Source organism: Amblyomma americanum, chromosome 3 (assembly GCF_052857255.1).
Source record: "Amblyomma americanum isolate KBUSLIRL-KWMA chromosome 3, ASM5285725v1, whole genome shotgun sequence".
Lineage (NCBI taxonomy): Eukaryota > Metazoa > Arthropoda > Arachnida > Ixodida > Ixodidae > Amblyomma > Amblyomma americanum.
The window spans coordinates 5,514,879-5,534,210 of NC_135499.1; the positions used below are offsets into that span (position 1 = coordinate 5,514,879).

Genomic DNA, 19,332 nt, shown 5'->3' on the forward strand with positions numbered 1-19,332 from the left:
GAACAAGGCTCCCGTGTGAGAGCCGAAACGTCATTTAGGAGTTCATTTTATTTTGGCCGGTGTTCTGCCTTCTCGATGTACAGCCCCGACCAAACAGGTTTCCGTCCAACCTTCGACTTCATGCAGGAAGCATATACTGTCTAGAAAGCCCAAGAGGGAGCCTAAATTCAAACGTCAACATGTGTTAGTTCATGCTGTAGGTCATCCTGCTAGGACTGCAGCCACTGTGAAAAAATGTGAAGCTGCTTTCATGCATGTTGCACAAAGCATTATCTAACATTATCTCTAATCCCAAGTTTCAGTGTACTCCGGAAATGCAGAAAGATGACCCCGAGAAACTGCCAGAAAGCACATGTTAGGTCCAACAGGTTTGCAGCATAAGAATCCAGTTATCTAAAAGCTTCCTGCTACATTTTATTCCATTGCAAAGAAAGTAAATTCGAACACTCTGTGAACTGCAGCAAATAGCCTGCTAAATATACCTGTTAAATGAAACAGGTGCAATCAGACTCCACAGCCTTGGCAAAAGAAAAATAGGAAATTGGAAGGGGGTAGGTAATGCAGGCAGCACTGCAGCAAAAACCCTCTTGAAACCAAACAGTAAACATGAACGTTCATCGTGAGAGGCACTGAATGGAACTGTAAAGTGAGAGTGCGATTGATTTGTGTCTTAAGTCTGTGTACACAATGCTGTATCAAAAGTATCGTTACAATAGGATGCGTATATTCTCAAAGACTGAATAGGAAATTCCTGTTGACAGTGTCAGCATGGAGCCTCTTGTTTTGTTTTGAGTTTCAGATTGATAACTGTTTTGGGGCAAGGAGAATGTTGGGGAATGGAAGATGCTCTTGGAATGCACATTCACAATGTAGCTCAAAGTGTTTAAGGGAAACACTCAAGGTGAAGTGCATTTCAATTAGGCAGTAATTACTCATGAGTTTCTACTTTATCACATTTATACGGTTGCAGAGCAAAGCTAGACAGCTTTTTCAGAAACTTTGCAGCTGAAGGAAAATTCGTCTTAGTCTGGGGTAGAACCAGGGACCACAGCCTGCCTGGGCAGTCACTCTACTTTTAAGCTAACCAGGATGCCTAGCAGATGCCATGGTGCACGAGGCCATATTGACCAACAACCTGAAGCAAGAACGGTGTTAGTCTCGCTCTGAGCTGTTCATCAATTAGCTCTCTTTACCTAAATGGTTTGAAGGTTCAGACACCATGAGACACAGTACTGGAAATAGTTCAGGATAGCCCTTAGCCTTTTGCTTGTAACAGCCTATGCAGAAGTTCTCGAGGCAGCATGGTCACACTACGTTAAGTGTATGTCTTCAGTCTTCTTTATATGCTTTAAATTAATCCGGAGCCCTCCACTAAGGTGACCCTTGTAGCCGGCAGGTTGTTTTGGGATGTTAAACCCTACAATTTACAAATTTTCCTCGCACGGTACGCTGGAGCCGTAGATGGGGAAGAGAGAAAGTCAAAAAGAGAGGCAATCCATTGATATTTACGCTGCTCAGAAGGCATGCCGGAGGTGGTGAGCGAAGGTGCAGCGGATTCGAGGGTAGAGAGGCTGGCAAGCTCGGCCAGTAGCGGGGAGCGGGACAAGGCAAGATATACGACACGTATGTTATATTCTTGTAGACGGAGATCCCATCGCACAAGGCGAGCGCAGGGATCTTTTAGCGAAGGAAGCCAACATAGGGCATGATGGTTGGTGACCACATCAAAAGGACGGCCATTATGATAGAGTCGAAACTTGCCAAGAGCCCAGACAATGGCTAAGCACTCTTTTTTCTACCACGGAGTAGTTGGATTCGGCTTTTGTGAGGGTGCGGCAGGGGTCAGCAACCACATATTCCTCGAATCCAGACTTGCGTTGGGCGAGCACAGCCCCGAGGCCAATGCCACTGGCGTCCGTGTGTACTTCGGTTGGGTCTTGCAGGTCGAAGTGACGCAAGGTGGGTGGTGTCTTGAGGAGACTGCGCGTCGTCGCAGGCAGGCAACCAACTCGAAAAACCTATGTTGCTGCTGAGAAGCTGAGTTAAAGGGGCAACAATGGCCGTAAAGTTGTGAATAAAACGTCGAAAATAGAAACAGAGGCCTAGGAAGCTGCACAGTTCCTTAATGCAAGTAGGTGTTGGAAACGCAGTCACAGCACGAAGTTTGCTTGTGTCGGGGCGGACGCCTCCTTCTGACACAACGTGGCCTATAATTTTCAATTCACAAGCAGCAAATTTCAGCTGAAGGCTGGCGTTCTTGAGACAGGTTAAGATGTGCTTCAGTCGGGACAGATGAGTTGCAAAGTCGGGCGAAAAGATCACGATGTCGTCGAGATAACAGAGGGCACGGCTTCCATTTCAGCCAGTGCAGATTGGTGTTCATCATGCACTCGAAAGTAGTTGGAGCATTACAGAGGCCAAAAGGCATGACGTTAAATTCATACAGGCCATCAGGGGTCACAAGTGCGGTTTTAGGGTGATCGTCAGATACCAGGGGACCTACCAGTACCCATAGCGTAAATCGAGAGAAGCGAAATGTTCTACTCCTTGGAGGCAATCCAGAGCATCATCAGTGCGGGGATGAGGGTAAACATCCTTTCGCGTGATCTTATTCAGGTGGCGGTAATCAATGCAGAAGCGAGTAGAGCCGTCTTTCTTCTTCACGAGTACCACGGGTGAGGCCCAGGGACTGTGTGAGGCTTGAATCACGCCGCTCTGAAGCATGGTGTCACCTTGTTCTTGAATAACATGCCACTCACTGGCGGAGACACGATATGGGCACTGACACAGAGGGGCGCGGTCACCGGTGGCGATGTGGTGGGCGACAGTCGACGTGCGGGTTAAGGCGGTCTGGTGTGAATCGGAGGAGGAACGAAAGTGATGAAGCAGCGCGAGAAGTTGAGTGTGTTGAGGTGCAGGGAGAGAGGCATTGATGGCGGGAAGGAAAACGTCTGGATGCGAAGTGTCGAGGGCAGGAATCAGCGGGCTGATGGCATCTACGTCGAGGGACGGCGAATCATCAGTCTCTTCGTGATAGAGAATGAAATCAATGATTTAAACAGTTCCGAAACACTCACTGCAACGCACAGTGGAAGCATATGTAAATGGATTCGTCACGAACAACGCGCTAAGGCCAGATGTCAGGGTGAGGATGACGTAAGGTATGGGCACGTACTTGCGGCACAAAAAGAGGTGCGATGGTGTAAAAAAGTATGTTGCCATCGCAAACAAGGTCAGAAGTAATGGGCACTAGAACTGAAGAGCAGGCAGGCAATTCAGTGCCTTCAGCAACGACGGCTTTGGCAGGAGCAGCAGCAGGGGCATTGGGCGGCGAAGAACCGCTGAGTGCGAAGAACTTGAGTTCAGCTTGAGCACCATCGATGACTGCATTATGGCGCATCAGGAAGACCCAACTCAAGATGATTTAATGAGCACAGGTAGACAGAATGATGAATTCAATCACGTAGAGGATCTCCTGAATAATGACGCGAGCCGCGCACGTCGCTAACGGTGCAATAGCCTGCACTCTTGCGGTGCCTAGCGAAAATCCAGAAAGTGGGGTCGTCACTTTTTGCAAGGAGCAGTAAAAGATGGCCGCCATGGCAGAAGCAGCAGCATCGGTGTCGACAAGCGCCAGAACAGAAACACCCTCTACAGAAACGGCGATCAGATTTGCGGGAGATAATTGAGGCCTTGGACATTTCGCTGGTGGCGCAGTTCTTGCCTCAGGAACTGCAGTATCTAGCTTTCCTCTTGCAAAAGATCCAGGCACCAATGCATGGGAGAAAGGGAACGGCGACGAGGAGAAGGTGAGCGCTGGGTAGAGACGGTAGTGTGATCAGGTGAACGAGGGCAACTCTGTGGCGGCTCGGCTGGTGGTGAATATTCACTGGGAGGAGGCCAGTAACCGGGAACCTGGGAGATTGGTACACGACGACAAAGCTGGGCCACATGACCGGGCAATCTGTAAGAGCAACAAATAGGCCGGTTGTAACTGGTACACCAAGGATTGCCGAATTGTCGAAGCGGTCGGAAAAAAGGCGTCAGAGCGTGAGGGGGCTTGAGGCATAGATGCTTGAGGTGGAGCATAGGTTGGGCAGTAGTTAGGTGGCCCCGGCCGTGCGACGACGGCAGCAGCGTAAGTCAGGGGTGCAGTGACAGGTGCGGGCGGCTGAGCTGGCGCAGGCGGAGGGACCAGTGGAAGGGCCCCAGCCACTTTTTCACTGATGACAGTGCAAAGGTCGGGTACCAGGTACGGAGATTGCATGGAGTGGGATGGCAGAAGCGATAGTTGACGTGCAACTTCCTCATGCACGAAATCTTTGATGTGTGCCAATAGTTGCGAGTGGTCGGGTGCAGCTGACAGGCCGGCAAGCGACTCGACAAGCGCTGTGTGCTGGCGAGTGATTAGCCTCTGCTTGCGCACCTTGTCGTAGCTTTGGCGGAGACTGACAACTTCGGCAATGGTGCAAAGATCTCCGACAGCAGCATCTGAAAGGCATCAACCTCAGATATCTGGGCGTTGATGCGCAGGCACAGGTTTACCACATCTTCAGTGTAGCTTGTGAACGTCTCACTCGAGTGCTGAGAGCGCTCGAGCAAGCGGTGTTCAGCGCAGAGCTTGCGCACAGCAGGACGTCCTAACACTTCGGTGAGGTTCGCCTTGAAAGCAGCCCACGTAGAGAAGTCTGCTTCATGGTTTGAAAACCACAGGCTGGCAACGCCGGTCAAATAAAAGATGACGGCGCTCAACTTGGTAGTATCGTCCCACTTGTTATATGTGCTCACCTGCTCGTATGTGAGCCAGTCTTCAGCATCATGATCATCAGTACCGCTGAAGAGGGTGGGGTCCCGCTGCCGGAGGGAGCTGGAGCAGAGGACTGAGGAGTCCACCTGCACGGCTTGGTGGTTGGCGTCATTAGGCATAGTGAAGGTCGGTCGTGTGCGGCTGCAAAGGTCCAGGGCGGTATGAGAGGTATGAGGATGCTAAACCAAACCTCCATCTAATGTAACGGGGGCTTAGGTCAGCGCTCAGGCTGCGGCAAAACCACGGCGGCGACAGTCTCTGGTCTGTCCAGGTCAGCAGGCTCTCGCTCTGAGCAGTGGCAGTGCGGCTAGAATAATGCCCTTTTTCTTCTTCTTTCGTTACGAGTACAGCGCTTGTAAAATGTTCAGTCAGGAAAAAACATGCTCTTTTGAGCACACTGGCAAATTCTGATGTCCCCATTTGGTGCTGGTCAAGGTAGGAAATTGTTGATTCTGCCACACCCACAAAGAGTTATTGAAGCCATCTTGGCTCACTTAGCTTCTTGACAGGCTAAGGATTACTGGTGATGTGTGTCCATCCTAGTGGCACTTGGCACTAGGCACATTGTCACGGACATTGCAGCTCAGTGCGTGCTTCCGTTTTAGGCTCCTTACTGCCCCTGATTGTGGTGGCCATCCTGCGGGAACACGTCCTGAGCCCCTTGCCAGACCTGGTCGGCGCCTTGCCAGGCTTGTGGGTTGCACCTTTATCTTCTGGCCTCGCCGCCTGTCTGGTTTTGTTGCGGCCTTTACGGTTAGCATAACTCCATATGCACCACTGCTTGTATTCACGCTACCGAGCTGTGCATTCACGGTATCAAGTAAAGCGGCGTATGACGAGTTTCCCTCAGCGAGTCTGTGTAGACGTCGCAGGTGTTGCTCCAGGGTCCTGTATTTTTCTTCGAGATCCTGCAAAAGGTTAATGAAGTCTGATTTTAATACGTCACCAGTTATGGCAGCTGGAACACTAAGTGGCTAGGAGTGTAATTATTAGACCTTGCTGAAGGCTAACTATTTTCGGCATGCAATACAAGGTATCTTGCATCATGGTTGTGCTGTTTTGCCTACAAGATTTTTTTTTTCACTTTTGATGGAAGTAAATAGAATGAAAGGTTCTGCTGTACCTCTGGCTTTAAACGTGGCTCAGGACTTGTCTCATCCGACGTATCCATTGGTTGATCACAGCAGCTGGGGCCTTGGTGGTGTTCTGGGTCTTGCAGACTGGCAGAAGAAGAAGACACAGAAGTGCCTGCAGGTGCATCACTTTGTAGACCTCCCGTCATGGGCATAAAAAACTCCAGTGGTGGGCATCTCTCACCCAGTGCCAGCTGACCCAGCTGGACACAGTCAGCAGGTGTTAGCTGTGGGCTGTTAGGAAAGGACACTCCAAAGGCCCTCTGTACAAGTGCCTGGTGTTTGCAGAAGGCCCCTTGACTCCCTGCCCAGCAGCTACAGACCCCAATGTCGGCATGTACTTCATACATCCCAGTCCCAGCTGAGTTTGGGACGCTGTAACCTTCGTCATGGTTTTGCACGATAGATTCGGTAGCCATGTCTGGGATCTTGTCTAAGAGACGGTCTATGCTGTTTCGATGCGCCGATTCTCTGTTGTGCGCATGGCGAAGAATTCTTGTCTCAAAATACTTCTCCCATGCTGTTGTGATATATTCCACCAAGGCTACTGCGTTGTATGCTTTTGTTCTGCACAGGACAATGTCCTTCAGAATTCTAATCGATGCCTCGCTGTAGTTGTTTGTGTTCTGTCCTCTTGTAACAATGCCTGCCCGGTACATAGCCACCCATTCCTCCTCGGTCTTCAAAAGCGAGTCGACTCTTTGCACGTAGTCTTGGTGAGGCAGTGAGCGAAGAGCTGCTTTTGCTTCTTCAAGTTCTTCCTTGGTCTTTGAATACAGGACCTGTGACATAAATGAGAACAATAGGAGTGTATTAACCATGCTTAATGAACGTAGTGATGCACAATCGTTTTTTTTTTGCCTCACTCATGCATGAGGAGGTACTTTGTCACAGAAAAAGGTTTTTTAAAAAAAGGAAGAGCTAAACTCAAATTCTGCACTTCTTTCTGAAGCCATTTTTATTAGGAGCTCGTAATTCAGTTCCAGATCAGTCATTATGATTTCGTTTCTGATTGAGTATTTCCAGCTGCTTTCGTTGTTTTGTAAAGGTTTACACACGCACGTGCACACACACGCGCGCATGCACGCACACACACACACACACTGCTTGGAGTGCCCACACTGGCACATTGTTGTTTTAGGGAAAACTGCACAACAAAAAAACAGAATGCATTATAATGAACAGGTGATATCATGTCCAAAGGTGTTAACACAAGCCATGCATTTTATGAGCAAATAAGGTAGTAGAAAAAAAAGTGAGCCAGTGCAGTAAAAGGAAAGTGAAAGAAGTACTGTTTTAATATTAACCTGTAGCATAACTAAACCTGTTTCTGAGCAAACACCCGTTAAAAGGGTGGGTAACTGAGCTTGTTGCATACTTTATGGTGGCTCCAACACATTTCGTAGAGCGAGGACAAAGAAAAGAGCAAAAATTCAGGGGGTACTTTGTTGACCTAAAGTGCGGTGAGGGCTTTAGCACGGTGTTGCTGCTTGTGTCACTGATGTGTGGCTAAAATGTTAAGTACACAATTATTTGTGAATCTTAAATGCTGGAGACACTGGAGGATGTTTGGGAGGCATCCGTCTGATTAGATGCCTTTCCGCAAACACTCTCCAGCATCCTTACGGTGGACAAAAATTACAGTGGGACTAAAAAAAGAATGAAAAATAAAATGACCCTGCCCATTCCACTAGGTATAACGGGCTGCCTTATGCTAGACAAAAATTATTGTTGGACTATAAAAAGAATTAAAAATAAATTGTCCCTGCCCATGCCACTACGTATAACAGGCTTGCCTTACAGTAGACATATATTAGTGTGGGCAAAGAAAAAGAAAGAAAAATAAAGTTGCCCAGCCCACGCCTTACAGCAGACAAGGAGAACTACATATGTATTGGCAGGAAGTAGCATAGTCGTTAGCACGCTTGGCTGCGGAGCGGAAGGATGCTGGTTCGAATTCCGCTGTGCACAAGGATTTTTTTTCTTATCCAGTTGACGTCATTTTATTGACAGCTATAGTGTGACAGATTTTGCGGACGGACGGACAACGGTGAGCCATTAAAGGCTTTCGCCTTAATAGACAGATGTGGGCGAAGGTGCTGAAGCAGCACCTTTGTCCACGCCTGTCAGTGCATTCCTTTCTTTGTCCTTATTCTACCCATTCTGCCGTAACCATCCTGAAGAGGAAATCTCATGGTAAGTGCAGCACACATCAGCTACAGTTTGGTAGCACTTCAAACATTGCTAGCAAGATCATTTGTAAATACATCGGAGGCCTGAAATGGACACCCAAGGCCACACACACACTTGTTGAACTTGTGCAGTTGTAAGCTGCACAGTGCTTCCTTCCCACTAGATATGCTTCAATCCGTGTGAAGAGGGTAGTAGGAATGTTTGCTATTCAGAGTTTTTGCAATACCTATTAAGTGTTGAGCTTCTAAATTGGAAGCCTTTCTTGAAGCCAGAGAAATGCAGTCTACCGAAAAAAGAATGCTGAGATGAATTCTATGAGTTGTGTTTCACACAATAAGCCTGACCTAACTCCATGTTGCTTTTAGTGGGAAAAAAAAACCACTTGTTTTGTAGATTTCATCATAATCATCAATCTGACTATGCCCACCTTCAGGACAAACGCCTCTCCCATGGCCCCTTATCCCTGCAGACTTAGTATCATTCACCCACCTGGCTTTATGCCGCCGCCGGGTACGCTTGCCTTCTCTTGGAATCCAGTCCATTACACTTAACGACCATCGGCTATTTTGACCTCACATTACATGCCGTGCCCAAGTCCATCACTTTTTGATTTTAACTAAGATGTTGTTAACCTGTGTTGACATGTTATATATATTGGTCGCAGCCGAATACAGCGGGGTGCTGAATACATAAAAATGTCTAATGCATTGTTTGAAAGAGGAAAACACGCAAGCAAAAATCGGGTATCTATAGTCCTTTAAGGTGTCCGCTGACCCTGGGAGCCAGTTATATGCCTTTTTTGTCCCGAAATTGAATGGAGTGCTTAGACTGCGAATAAGGCAACACTGGGAACTAGACTGCTTGCTTTGTGCAAACAGATCCTGGAGTCCGTGAAGTGTGCCGGGAATGGGATCGAACTGAACATTGGAAGCAGAAGAAGGCAGAGTGTTCATGTGAGCATATAGGCACCAGAACAGGCCTGTAAGACGCCCAAGTGGGCAGGCGCTTGTGAAACGTCAAATTGGGCCTGCCACTCCAGACCTTTCAGCTGCTAACGCCAATCAGCTTTCACTGATTAATGCATTAGGCTGGTGAGCTGAGGTATAATAATTCTCTTCCGTTAGTGCAAGCAGTGCATTCTGGCTCAGACTGGACAGAACCCAGTGTCTACATCACTCTGCATTTAGTATTTAACAATCATTAAATATTACATCAATTTCCTACCAAATAAATATTAATCTTATAGGCTCAGATGTGGTGTGGGAAAAATGAAAACCTGGACAATTTGGTAAACGTTCATATTGTTTGAGCACCATGCCAAAACATAAGACCTTGATCTTGTTTAGTTTTTTCTGTGTAATGTGTACCACGCAAGCAGTATGATAGCTTAGATGTAGTGCTTCCATCATTTAAATTTTTTCACACAGCATTTGGTCTATTTTTTGTGTAGTACTCAGCGAGCAGTAAGTTGGCAATACCTTTTGGAAGGCTGCCATGAAGCGGCGTCGGTCATCTTTGTCCACCTTATGGTGTGAAGAGGTGATCCACCTCCACTCTGCCTGCAGGATATGAAAATGGCACAACACCTGTTGTGCCGAGGGCCAGACGTCACGCAGGGCGTCCTTCTCAGGCCGAGAAGAATCTGACATGAATGCAGCAGGTGCCTGCAACAGCAGTTGACATACGCCAAAAAGATAAGCATTCTTTGCTGCATTAAGGGAAAGTGCATGTGTACTGTGTTTGCTGAGGGCGTTTAGACAGTTATTTTTATCTGTTAATGCAGTGAATGAAAGCTATGAAGTAACGTTTAAAACATTACCATGCTTTTGTACTCATGGGTAGTAAAGGCTTAACCACATGTCAAGCAGTATTACCCATATGTGAAGTTTACCTTTGCAAAAGTAAGGCGGGCAGTGCGTGTACGTGCTTTACCATGGTGAGACCTTCTTTCCCCGATACCAGCTTCACAGGGAAAACTGACGTTAAGAAACGAAATTTGTTGAAAACAAAGGAAGTCGTTTTCATTTAAGAGTATGGTTTCTAAACATCTTGAAGCAAGCATGCCACTTTCAACAACAGTGCACAAGCACCTCACTTCCAACAACAGTATGTCAGATGCTAATGACGTCATTTGATTTTCCTTGAAAAATAAGCAACATAATCTACAACTGTCACCCGTTAAATACTGTCGCTATTTTCCAGCTCCTGCATTAGTTCAGAAACCCTTACCTCTCTGTTTCCAAAGCATGTTGGGTAGCAATGCTTCAGCAGCTGGAAAGCCAAACTGTAGCCCTCCCTGCTCTGTGAGCTGTGTATTAGCACAGCTATTGGCACTGCACCAGCTTTTGTGGCTGTCAACAACACTGTGACTGTGCTCCTTGTAGTGTCGCAGGAAGCCGTCGAGTCAACAAAGATGAGTTCTTGAGCTGACTCCAGGCTCTGGGCACGCCGCATAATGGGTGTGACCACGAGCGCTGCCCAGCAGTCATCTGCCTTACTGCTGGTGTAGACATCTGTGCCTGTGCAACAGAACATGCAGAATGGTCATTCAGGAGACACAAATGAAGTAACACAGATACCGAGATTTCCAGAGGAAGAATTGACATGGCGCTTGTTCTATTACCACTAATGAATATTGCGGCATTTTGCAGGGAACATATTTGCTGCCTCCTTTCTGTAGTAACTATATTTTAACACTCTGTCATATGCTAGGTATGATTGAAAGTTTAGGCAGATGTGCGTCACAAATGGGAGTCACATTTGCGAGCTATTCAGTATTGATGGCAGGAGAAAGTCAAAAAGTGTGAAACAATGTTTTCAACTTTCGCTTGGAAAGGCATCTCTCTTGGTTGTGTCAGAAATGATGTTGGTTCACAGTTTTGCCTAGGAGCCATGGCTGCTACCATATTGCTCATGACTGAGTCTGATGGAACACATGTAGTATGTGAAAAATTATGGCCAAACTAAGCTACAGATTAGTTAAAACATTTGGTGAGAGCCCTGATTTTTCTCGTCTTCGCCTCCTCTTATTTCTCCCTCCTTTGTCTTGGGTTAGCTTGCAGATTTCTACTACTACTACTACTACTACTACTACTACTACTACTACTACTACTAACCGCCACAGTAACTCGGTGGTTACGGTGCTTGGCTGCTCACCTGAAAGGCGTAGGTTCAATCCCGGCTGCAGCGGTTGCATTTCATTGAAGGCAAAGTGCTTAAGACCCATGTACTACACGATGTCATTGCACGTAAAGTGAACCCCAGGTGATTGAAATTATCCGAAGTCCTCTACTACTGCACCCCTCATAGCCTAAATTGGTTTAGGATGTTAAACCCCATAAACCAAACTGCTACTGCTACTTGACTACAACTACAAGTCAAACCCGGATATATCAAACTTGACGGGGCTCACGAAAAGTTTGATATGTTGGTAATTCGATGTCTAAAAAATGGCAAGAAATGAGCTTATCTGTAACCTAAAAACAAGAATACATTGCACTCACTGTAGCAGCGGGCTTCTTGCAACAAAGCGTCGTCCATCAGTGTACTGGTAGCACACCACTCGCTAGGCATTCCTAGATGTAATGTGCTTTTCACTGGAGCCGCAGCACATGGTGCTTTGGAGCTAGCCACTGCCTAATATAAGAAGTATAATCCTGCCACCAGTACACTATAAATATTCTAATCACAGTGCATATTAAGGTACAGTTAGTTTCCACAATGCCTTCGGCAGTGAAGCGAGCGCAGCATGCCAGCCGAGAGTTGCTGCTAAACTCCGCAGCAGCGACCTACTGGGCTGCAGAGCAGCTGCACTATTAAGTTCATGCTTCATCCTGTATAGAAAGTTCCTGTCACTGCATGTGGCGCCTTACTTCTCTGTACGAGCAGCAGCAAGGACACCAACTTGGCATGCTGCATAGGTTTCAAACATATTACAGTGAAATTTTAGGAATGATATTGCATACCTTCGGCTGCATATTGTGGCATCTTTTCCTGCAGCTTGACCAGTGGACTCCCGCATGGTCCATACTTGTCGGTCCGCCAATGGTCGTGCATGTAGTACACGGCCCTTTTAGTAGGATTCACAAAACCACTTGCTAGAAGTTGTGGCCCATCTGGCTGCACAGCGAGGAGACTCTCATGGTGGTTTATAGCCTGAGAGGGTGTCATTCCCGCTTCAAAGTAGGAAATAAATGTGGCCTTTGTTTCGGGGCTGGTGCGAAGCATTCTGAGTGAATCAGCTGACTCGGTACTATGATTGTGGCTTGATGTCAACCGAATTACAGCAGGCAGAGGGACTGCCCTGCAGAGGAACTGGTCATTCTTCTTTGTATTCCGATTCAGTTTTTTTATTTTGATATGCAGTTTTGCAGGGCAGCCAGTGCTTCTCTGAGAAGAAGTCTTGTTCCTGTGGTGGTGCTGACAGCACCATACCTTATGGAAGACCATCCTGCAAAAAACAGAACTGCCTTAGGGATTTCACAGCTCAAATCACAATAATTACAAATTTGGCATATTGTATGTACAGTCGCGAGTAAAAAGATTAGCACATATGAGGGAACACCGGAGCGCCGGAATGACAACGCGTGGCGCTGCGGGGGATGAGTAGGCTGATAACAAGAGTGCCGGACCGTTCCCACTCTACAGTATTAGAGGGGTTTAACGGACTGTCACGGCCCAGCAAAATTTATTTTTCTGTCTCGCCCTTTTTCTTTTTTTTTTTACCTAATGCAGCCTTGCTCCCAAAGGCAACTGGTCCCTGTCTACTTCTACGTCCGTGTGTTTTTGTTGCGCCCCTGTGTCCTCCTGAAAAAATATATTTGTTTTTTTTTTGTGTGGCAGTTACTTTTGCGAGCAGCCTCAGCCGCACTGCGCTTGGTAACTGCTTGAGCAGCTCTGCATCCAGGAGCCGCCATGGCCTCCCAAGGGAGATTTGAATATAATTGAAAATATAATCAGGTTTAATGAAAGAGCGACTTGCTAAAAGGCAGCTGCACAAGTCATCGCCACATATCCTTTGGGTGGCAGTTCGAGAGGAATGGAGCAGGCTCCAGCCTCTTCCTGACCTTGCAAGCAGCCTGCTTGACTCCTTCCCTGAGCGCCTTCAAAGCGTTGTGAGGGTCGGTGGGACCTATGCACGCCATTAGTGCAACGACGCATTTGCTCTCGCATCACGACAGCGAGCTGGCTCTCCTCCTTACTTCTTTTCCTGAATTGATGGCATAGTGCTACTGTTAATATTGTTACTACAGTTTCCTAACAAAGTGACTTGTGTGTATTAGTTGCACCGGGAAAATAAACTCTATCTCTTTTTCGAGCTTGTGTAATACTGGCTAAAAGCAGCACTATCATCTATTGTTCCCGCGAGTTCCTTTTGACACACCATCACGGACATAAAAAAACAGTAATAAAAAGAAGCCATCTTTGCTCATGATAACCGAGCCAAAATAAATGCAGCGTGCACAGTCACGTAGGGTCAACACTTCGATGTTCGGACAATGGCACACTTGATAAAGCTTACTTCCTGCCCCCCCCCCTTCCCCCCCCCCTCAGGTACATAAACATGCAAGGCGGTAGAAAGAGAGCGAAGTGGTTAGAGATAGAACAGCAGTTGAAGGACGAAGAAGTAGGTGTGTACACGCTATGCGAGACACATCTCAGGGATCTAGAAGATCCAACGCTTATTGACGGCTACGCCTGGGAAGGGAGGAACAGAACAACTACGGAGTAGAAAGAGTATAGGTATGCTTATGCAGCAGGGAAAAAATTGGCAAAGAATAAAGTCAACTTGCAAAGAACATGTCTGGGTATCGCGTACAATTGCCGGTAAAAGGACATGGCTAGGAGTAGTTTATTTAGGGACAGGGGATAAATGCAGGCAAGAGAACACGGATCTAGTTAAGTGTCTCAATGACGATATAAAGCAGTTTGGAGAAGGCGCCAATATTATTCTGTTGGGGGACATGAATGGCCACATCGAGGATCTGGATGGATACACAGATTGTAACGGGAAGTTGATGCTAGACTTCTGTGAGTGACACAACCTAATTATTGTAAATAGAGAAACTAAGTGTGAGGGACAAATCAAGTGGGAATCCCATAACAGGCAAACAACCATTGACTACTGCTTAATCTCGCAGGGGATGTATAGCAAGCTCACAATGATGGAAATAGACGAAGAGGGGAAGTACAGCCTCGGTAGTGATCATAAGCGTATTAGTCTACAGTTTGGAACCCTGCTCAAAAGAGAAATGAAGGGGAGTCAAAAAGAGTACGCAAAATTAAATGACAAACAAATAGTGCAAATAGCGGCCTGCATAGGGGAAGCAAAAAGCACACATCCCATGGAAAAGTGGGATTATAATAAGTTAAAACTACTCATAAGTACAAAAATAAAACAAGTTAAAGGAGTAAACCGCTGGAGAGGAAAGAGGAAGCCACGAAGTTGGTGGAATAAGGAAATTAGGGAGGCCATCGAACAACGACGGTTGGCATCACGGGAACACAGAGAAGCAAAGAGGGCACAGTTATCTGAAGAGGAAATAGGCCAAAAATAGGAATCTTATCGACAAAAGAAACAGCAAATGCAGGTCCTCGTCCAGGCTAAAATAAAGCAGTCCTCTGATCGCTGGCTGGCTGAAGTTCACGATGCAACTAAAGGGGGGCCAAAAAAATTCTGGAACCATATAAACTGGCTGGGCAAAGCGAATCACAGAAAGCAGGAACAGATTCACGATGCCGAGGGAAAATGTTTAGAGGGAGATGATGCTGTGAACTACATGTCATCAGTTATAGCTGGTTCATTTAAGAAAGACGATAGAGTAATCACCCCAAATGAGGGAGCAACACAGGACAGCACAATAGAAAACAGCGAGGAACTGACGAATCTTAACTGGAAAAAGGCGGAAACAAATATTCCAAGATGTACGTCCGCAGGGATCGACGAAATTCCAATCAAGCTAATTAATACACTTGGCCCAAGAGGCAAGGAAACGCTGCTAAAGTATTGGAGGCAGTCATAACAAATAAGCAAATTCCGCACAGCTGAAAACAGACTAAAATTAATTTGATTTATAAAGGGAATGGCAATAAGACGAACATAAAATCCTTCCGACCAATTACGATAACATCAGTTACATACAGGCTGGCGATGTAGGCGGTGAAAATAAATATGCAGTCATGGGTAGAAAGTAATAAAATATTCAGAGAACTTCAGAACGGGTTCAGAAGTGGTAGGCGCTTAGATGACTGCCTGTTCGTGCTTACCCAGTGCATAGAAATACCTAAGGCGGAAAACAGACCTCTGTATTTAGCCTTCCTGGAGATAAGCGGTTCATACGACAACGTGAACAGGGAACTCCTGTGGAACATAATAAAAGGTGAAGGTGTCGGTCATGAGGTAATTAATTTTCTGCAGGAAATATATCGAGAAAATGTTGAAATAACATGAGAAGGAATTAAGAGTACAATAAGTGTCCAGGTACACGAAGGATTAAGGCAAGGTTGTCCTCTATCACCGCTGCTGTTCATGCTTTATTTGATCAGTTTGGAAAGAAGGCTACAAGGAAGCAATCTAGGTTATGATCTGTCATACACATTAGGCGGAAAGGTTGTTGAGCAGCGACTACCAGGTTTAATGTATGCAGATGGTATCGTACTGTTAGCAGATAGCCAGGAAGATTTGCAAACTGTGGTGAATTGCTGTGGAGACGAAGGAGACAGTCTAGGTTACAGTTTTAGCGCAACTAATTCAGGTGTGATGGTTTTCAACGGTACAACTGATCAGGAGCTTACAATACAAGGCCATGAAATACCCTGAGTGGCCGAATACAAATATCTTGGAGTATGGGCAAACAAAGGACATATGTACATGGAAAAGCACGAACAGTCTCTCATAGCAAAAGGGCGAAGAGATGCCGGAATAATGAAACATAGGGCATTGTGGGGGTACAACAGGTATGAAGTCCTCAGAGGTATTTGGAAAGGAATAATGGTGCCGGGGCTTACTTTCGGGAATGCAGTTCTATGCTTAAGGGCTGAAGTTCAGTCGCGATTAGAAGTAAATCAGAGAACTATTGGAAGATCAGCACTAGGTGCCCACAGGAAAACCACAAACGAGGCAGTACAGGGGGATATGGGCTAGGCAACGTTTGAAGCACGGGAAGCTCAGAGTAAAGTACTATACAAAGAACGCCTGAGCAAATTGGACGATAACAGGTGGGCAGCTAAGGTATTTAAATACCTGTACAGAAAGAGCGTTGACACACAGTGTCGGAAACGAACTAGAAAGCTGGCCAGTAAGTTTGCCAGAGATGAGGAAGGAGAAAGAAAGAGCACTAATTGACAGGTTAAAAACGTCGAAGGTAAAAATTGGATAGATTCAGTGGAAAAGAAGCGTAGTGTAGAACTATATCGATGCTGGAAAAGGCAAATCAGGAAGGAAGCCTTTAATGATAACTCAAGAGGCAGTGCCCTCCTCTTTGAAGCAAAGTCAGGGTGTCCCAGAACGCGCCGCTACAAAAAGAAATTTAACGAAGAAGCTAGATGACACGTGTGCTGCGTGTGGTAAATCTGTAGAAACAATAGAACACCTCATTCTAAAATGTGATGGTATCCATCCCCATGTTGATGCAGGCAGTCACTCTTCCTGAGGCCTTAGGGCTTAGAGATAACTATAGTCATGTAAATAAATCTGCGGTGGAAATTAGCAAAAAGTGATTGGAGGATTGGTGGCACAAAAACAGAGAGGTGACATAAGTTTTAAAGTGTAGAAAGACGTATTTTAAAGAAAATGAGCGAATTTTATTTACAACTTACAGCAGAGTTAAACAAAAATAAAGGAAAAAAAAAGCATGGTGGGGACTACCACTGCCCCGTTTCAAAGGTGACGCTCCTACTTTCCATCCACCATCCAAGGTTCGGTTACACTACATATAAATGCCCCCAAAAACAAAGATTGAACAGCCTTCGCCGTGGCTCAGTTGGTAGAGCACCGGACGCGGAATCGGGAGGTCGTAGGTTTGGATCACCGGCGAGATGTGTTTTTTTTCTTCTGCTTTTATTAATCTCCTAGACGGGATAGCTCCCACCGGAGTTCTGGCGGGAAAATCGGAAGAACATTGAGCTAGATCTCATTGTAGACACCATGGCAAGCAACGTAAAGGCCGTCGGAGTTTTTTCTTTAGAATTATTTCCCCATTGTCTTGTTTCGTGCCTATCGCGCAAGAGTTGCCTGCCGCTAACTGGCATGGTATTTTTTAATAAATCCGAGATGGCCGAGATCGAGCCCCCCCCCCTCCCCTTCTCGTGTAATGAACGCCACATTTTGTCGTGTGTGGCATGCTATGCTAACATCACTTGGTGCATTTTGTTGTCACCTTGTCGACGATCCACGATGTGTTAGTATCGGCGCTGTACTGTTGCACCCATTGCTCCGCTGCTGCGTCATCTGAGAGGTTGCAGCGAAGCACCTTCACATCAGGGGTGGAGGCTTGGACGTCTTCCACGCACTCCAGTGCAGTAGGAGCCGACATTTGTAGATGTGATGCCCACAAGGCAGGCGTGGCTTACGCAAACTTGACAGGTCGCAACGCGAGGCACACAGCTTAAGAGAACAAGACACGGACTCGGGACGAGCTCTGGCTGTCGAATGGCGTTTACGTGGTGCGCCGTGAAACAATGCACTTTTGGCGGGACAGGACGGGAAATGAATGAGAAGAGAAAGGGCATGTGAAAGAGAGCAGACGGAGGAAGGAGAGGGCAAATATCGACTGCGAGCGAGGGGTGAACGAGGACGGAGGGAGATGTTTTATAAGCTTGTTATTAAGGAGAAAGCCTTTAATGGCTCATGCTGTGTCCGATCATCCGTCCGTCCGTTACACTCTTGAACAATGGCTTCCGGAATCACCCATTTCGCGTTAGCATCGGTAATCTCGGAGGCCGTGTTGCGCCATTGGTAGTTCACTGTTCATTGTAGCTGCTTTTGAGAGGAATGAGCATTTAAGCCTATGGTATACGTCATACAGTATCTGGCGACTGAATAGCGAGGTCACGGAGGAAGACTATAAGGAGTGGAAACTCCGCCGTCTGCGGCGACCAGAAAAGGTCACATCCCGCGGCGCCACTATCCTGCTGGCGGCGCCTGGCGGCCTGGAAAGAAACTACTGAAATACAACGTCACGGCGTGCCCGCTGAAGCAAACACCCGTTTCGTCTGCTTGTCTGCTCTGAGATCGCGCCACCGGAGAGCGCGCCGGAGCCGCGTGTCTGGGCGCTGCATTTTTTTTTTCTGCTGCTTCTACGAGGCGCCGCAAGGCGCCGCCACTGCATGCGCCCCCGTCGGCGCATAAAATTGTGACTATCTGGTCGCCTGCGCCTGCGCTCGCTCGCGCTGACGGGAGTTTCACCTCCTGTATAGTCTTGCTCCGTGAGGGAGGTGGAGCTACAATAAACGTTTTTCCAAGAACTCTCTTCCCGGATAGTACATACTGTATGTGAATAGTGGCGTGTCGCGTCCGTGAAATATACGGTGCGGCACTGCTGCATTCTTGTAAACGCAGCTTATCTCAGCCTGCATTATTTACCCGTCCTTGTGAAACGCGATATGACGCCTCGAGAAAGGGTTGAGACTGCACAATTAATATCTTCCATGCACCTCCATGAATGCCAGCACCTTCGCTCAGCGCTGCTGTGGTTATTGTGCTCGGCTTCTGACCAGAAAGGCACAGGTTCGATCCCGCGGCGGCTGTCGCATTTCGATGGAGGCGTTAATGCTAGGGGCCCGTGCACTGTCTGATGGCAGTGCACGTTAAGGAAACGAAACCAATCTTGTTTCGGTTATGAGAGAGCATTTGATTCGAGAAATAACATTTTCACGCTTCAAAATTGAGATTCAAGTTGGTGCAGTTGTAGGTCAACGCGCTTCGATGACAAAAAAAAAATGGTAAAGTCGTCTGCTGAGTGCATTCTTTGCCGAGTTTGGGTTTTGATTTTACGATCGGCAGTTCTGTCTAAAATCTGTACTTTCGTTATTTTTGCTGTCAGCTTTAATTATTTTTTATGGTGCTAATGTGGTGTCCTTTCTTACTAATTCTGAGTCATGCTTCCAGCGGATTTCGTAACAGTTGCAGAAAAAGTTCATTTCGTAGGTGGCGCTGCAGCGCCATCTGCTGAGACGCAGTTGGAGGTGGGGATGCGTAGG

The 19,332-nt window shown here is 46.9% G+C and overlaps 2 protein-coding genes and 1 long non-coding RNA gene across 3 annotated transcripts; all 3 read right to left on the minus strand.

Moving 5' to 3' along the window:
* Positions 1-389: 389 nt before the first annotated feature.
* On the minus strand, positions 390-6,158 carry LOC144124430 (uncharacterized). The gene is made up of 2 exons (XM_077657077.1): positions 5,931-6,158; positions 390-5,715 (listed from the first exon to the last, which is right to left on the minus strand). Exon 2 carries the CDS (start codon positions 4,924-4,926, stop codon positions 4,408-4,410), a length of 519 nt encoding a protein of 172 aa, XP_077513203.1. The 5' UTR covers positions 4,927-5,715; positions 5,931-6,158; the 3' UTR covers positions 390-4,407.
* On the minus strand, positions 5,939-10,717 carry LOC144123039 (uncharacterized). The gene is made up of 4 exons (XM_077655958.1): positions 10,363-10,717; positions 9,612-9,797; positions 6,125-6,722; positions 5,939-6,027 (listed from the first exon to the last, which is right to left on the minus strand). Exons 1-4 carry the CDS (start codon positions 10,666-10,668, stop codon positions 5,939-5,941), a joined length of 1,179 nt encoding a protein of 392 aa, XP_077512084.1. The 5' UTR covers positions 10,669-10,717.
* Positions 10,718-12,108: 1,391 nt separating this feature from the next.
* Positions 12,109-17,899, minus strand: LOC144124431 (uncharacterized). Its single transcript, XR_013313167.1, has 2 exons — positions 17,511-17,899; positions 12,109-12,583 (listed from the first exon to the last, which is right to left on the minus strand). It is a non-coding gene; the product is annotated as an uncharacterized LOC144124431 (long non-coding RNA).
* Positions 17,900-19,332: the final 1,433 nt, after the last annotated feature.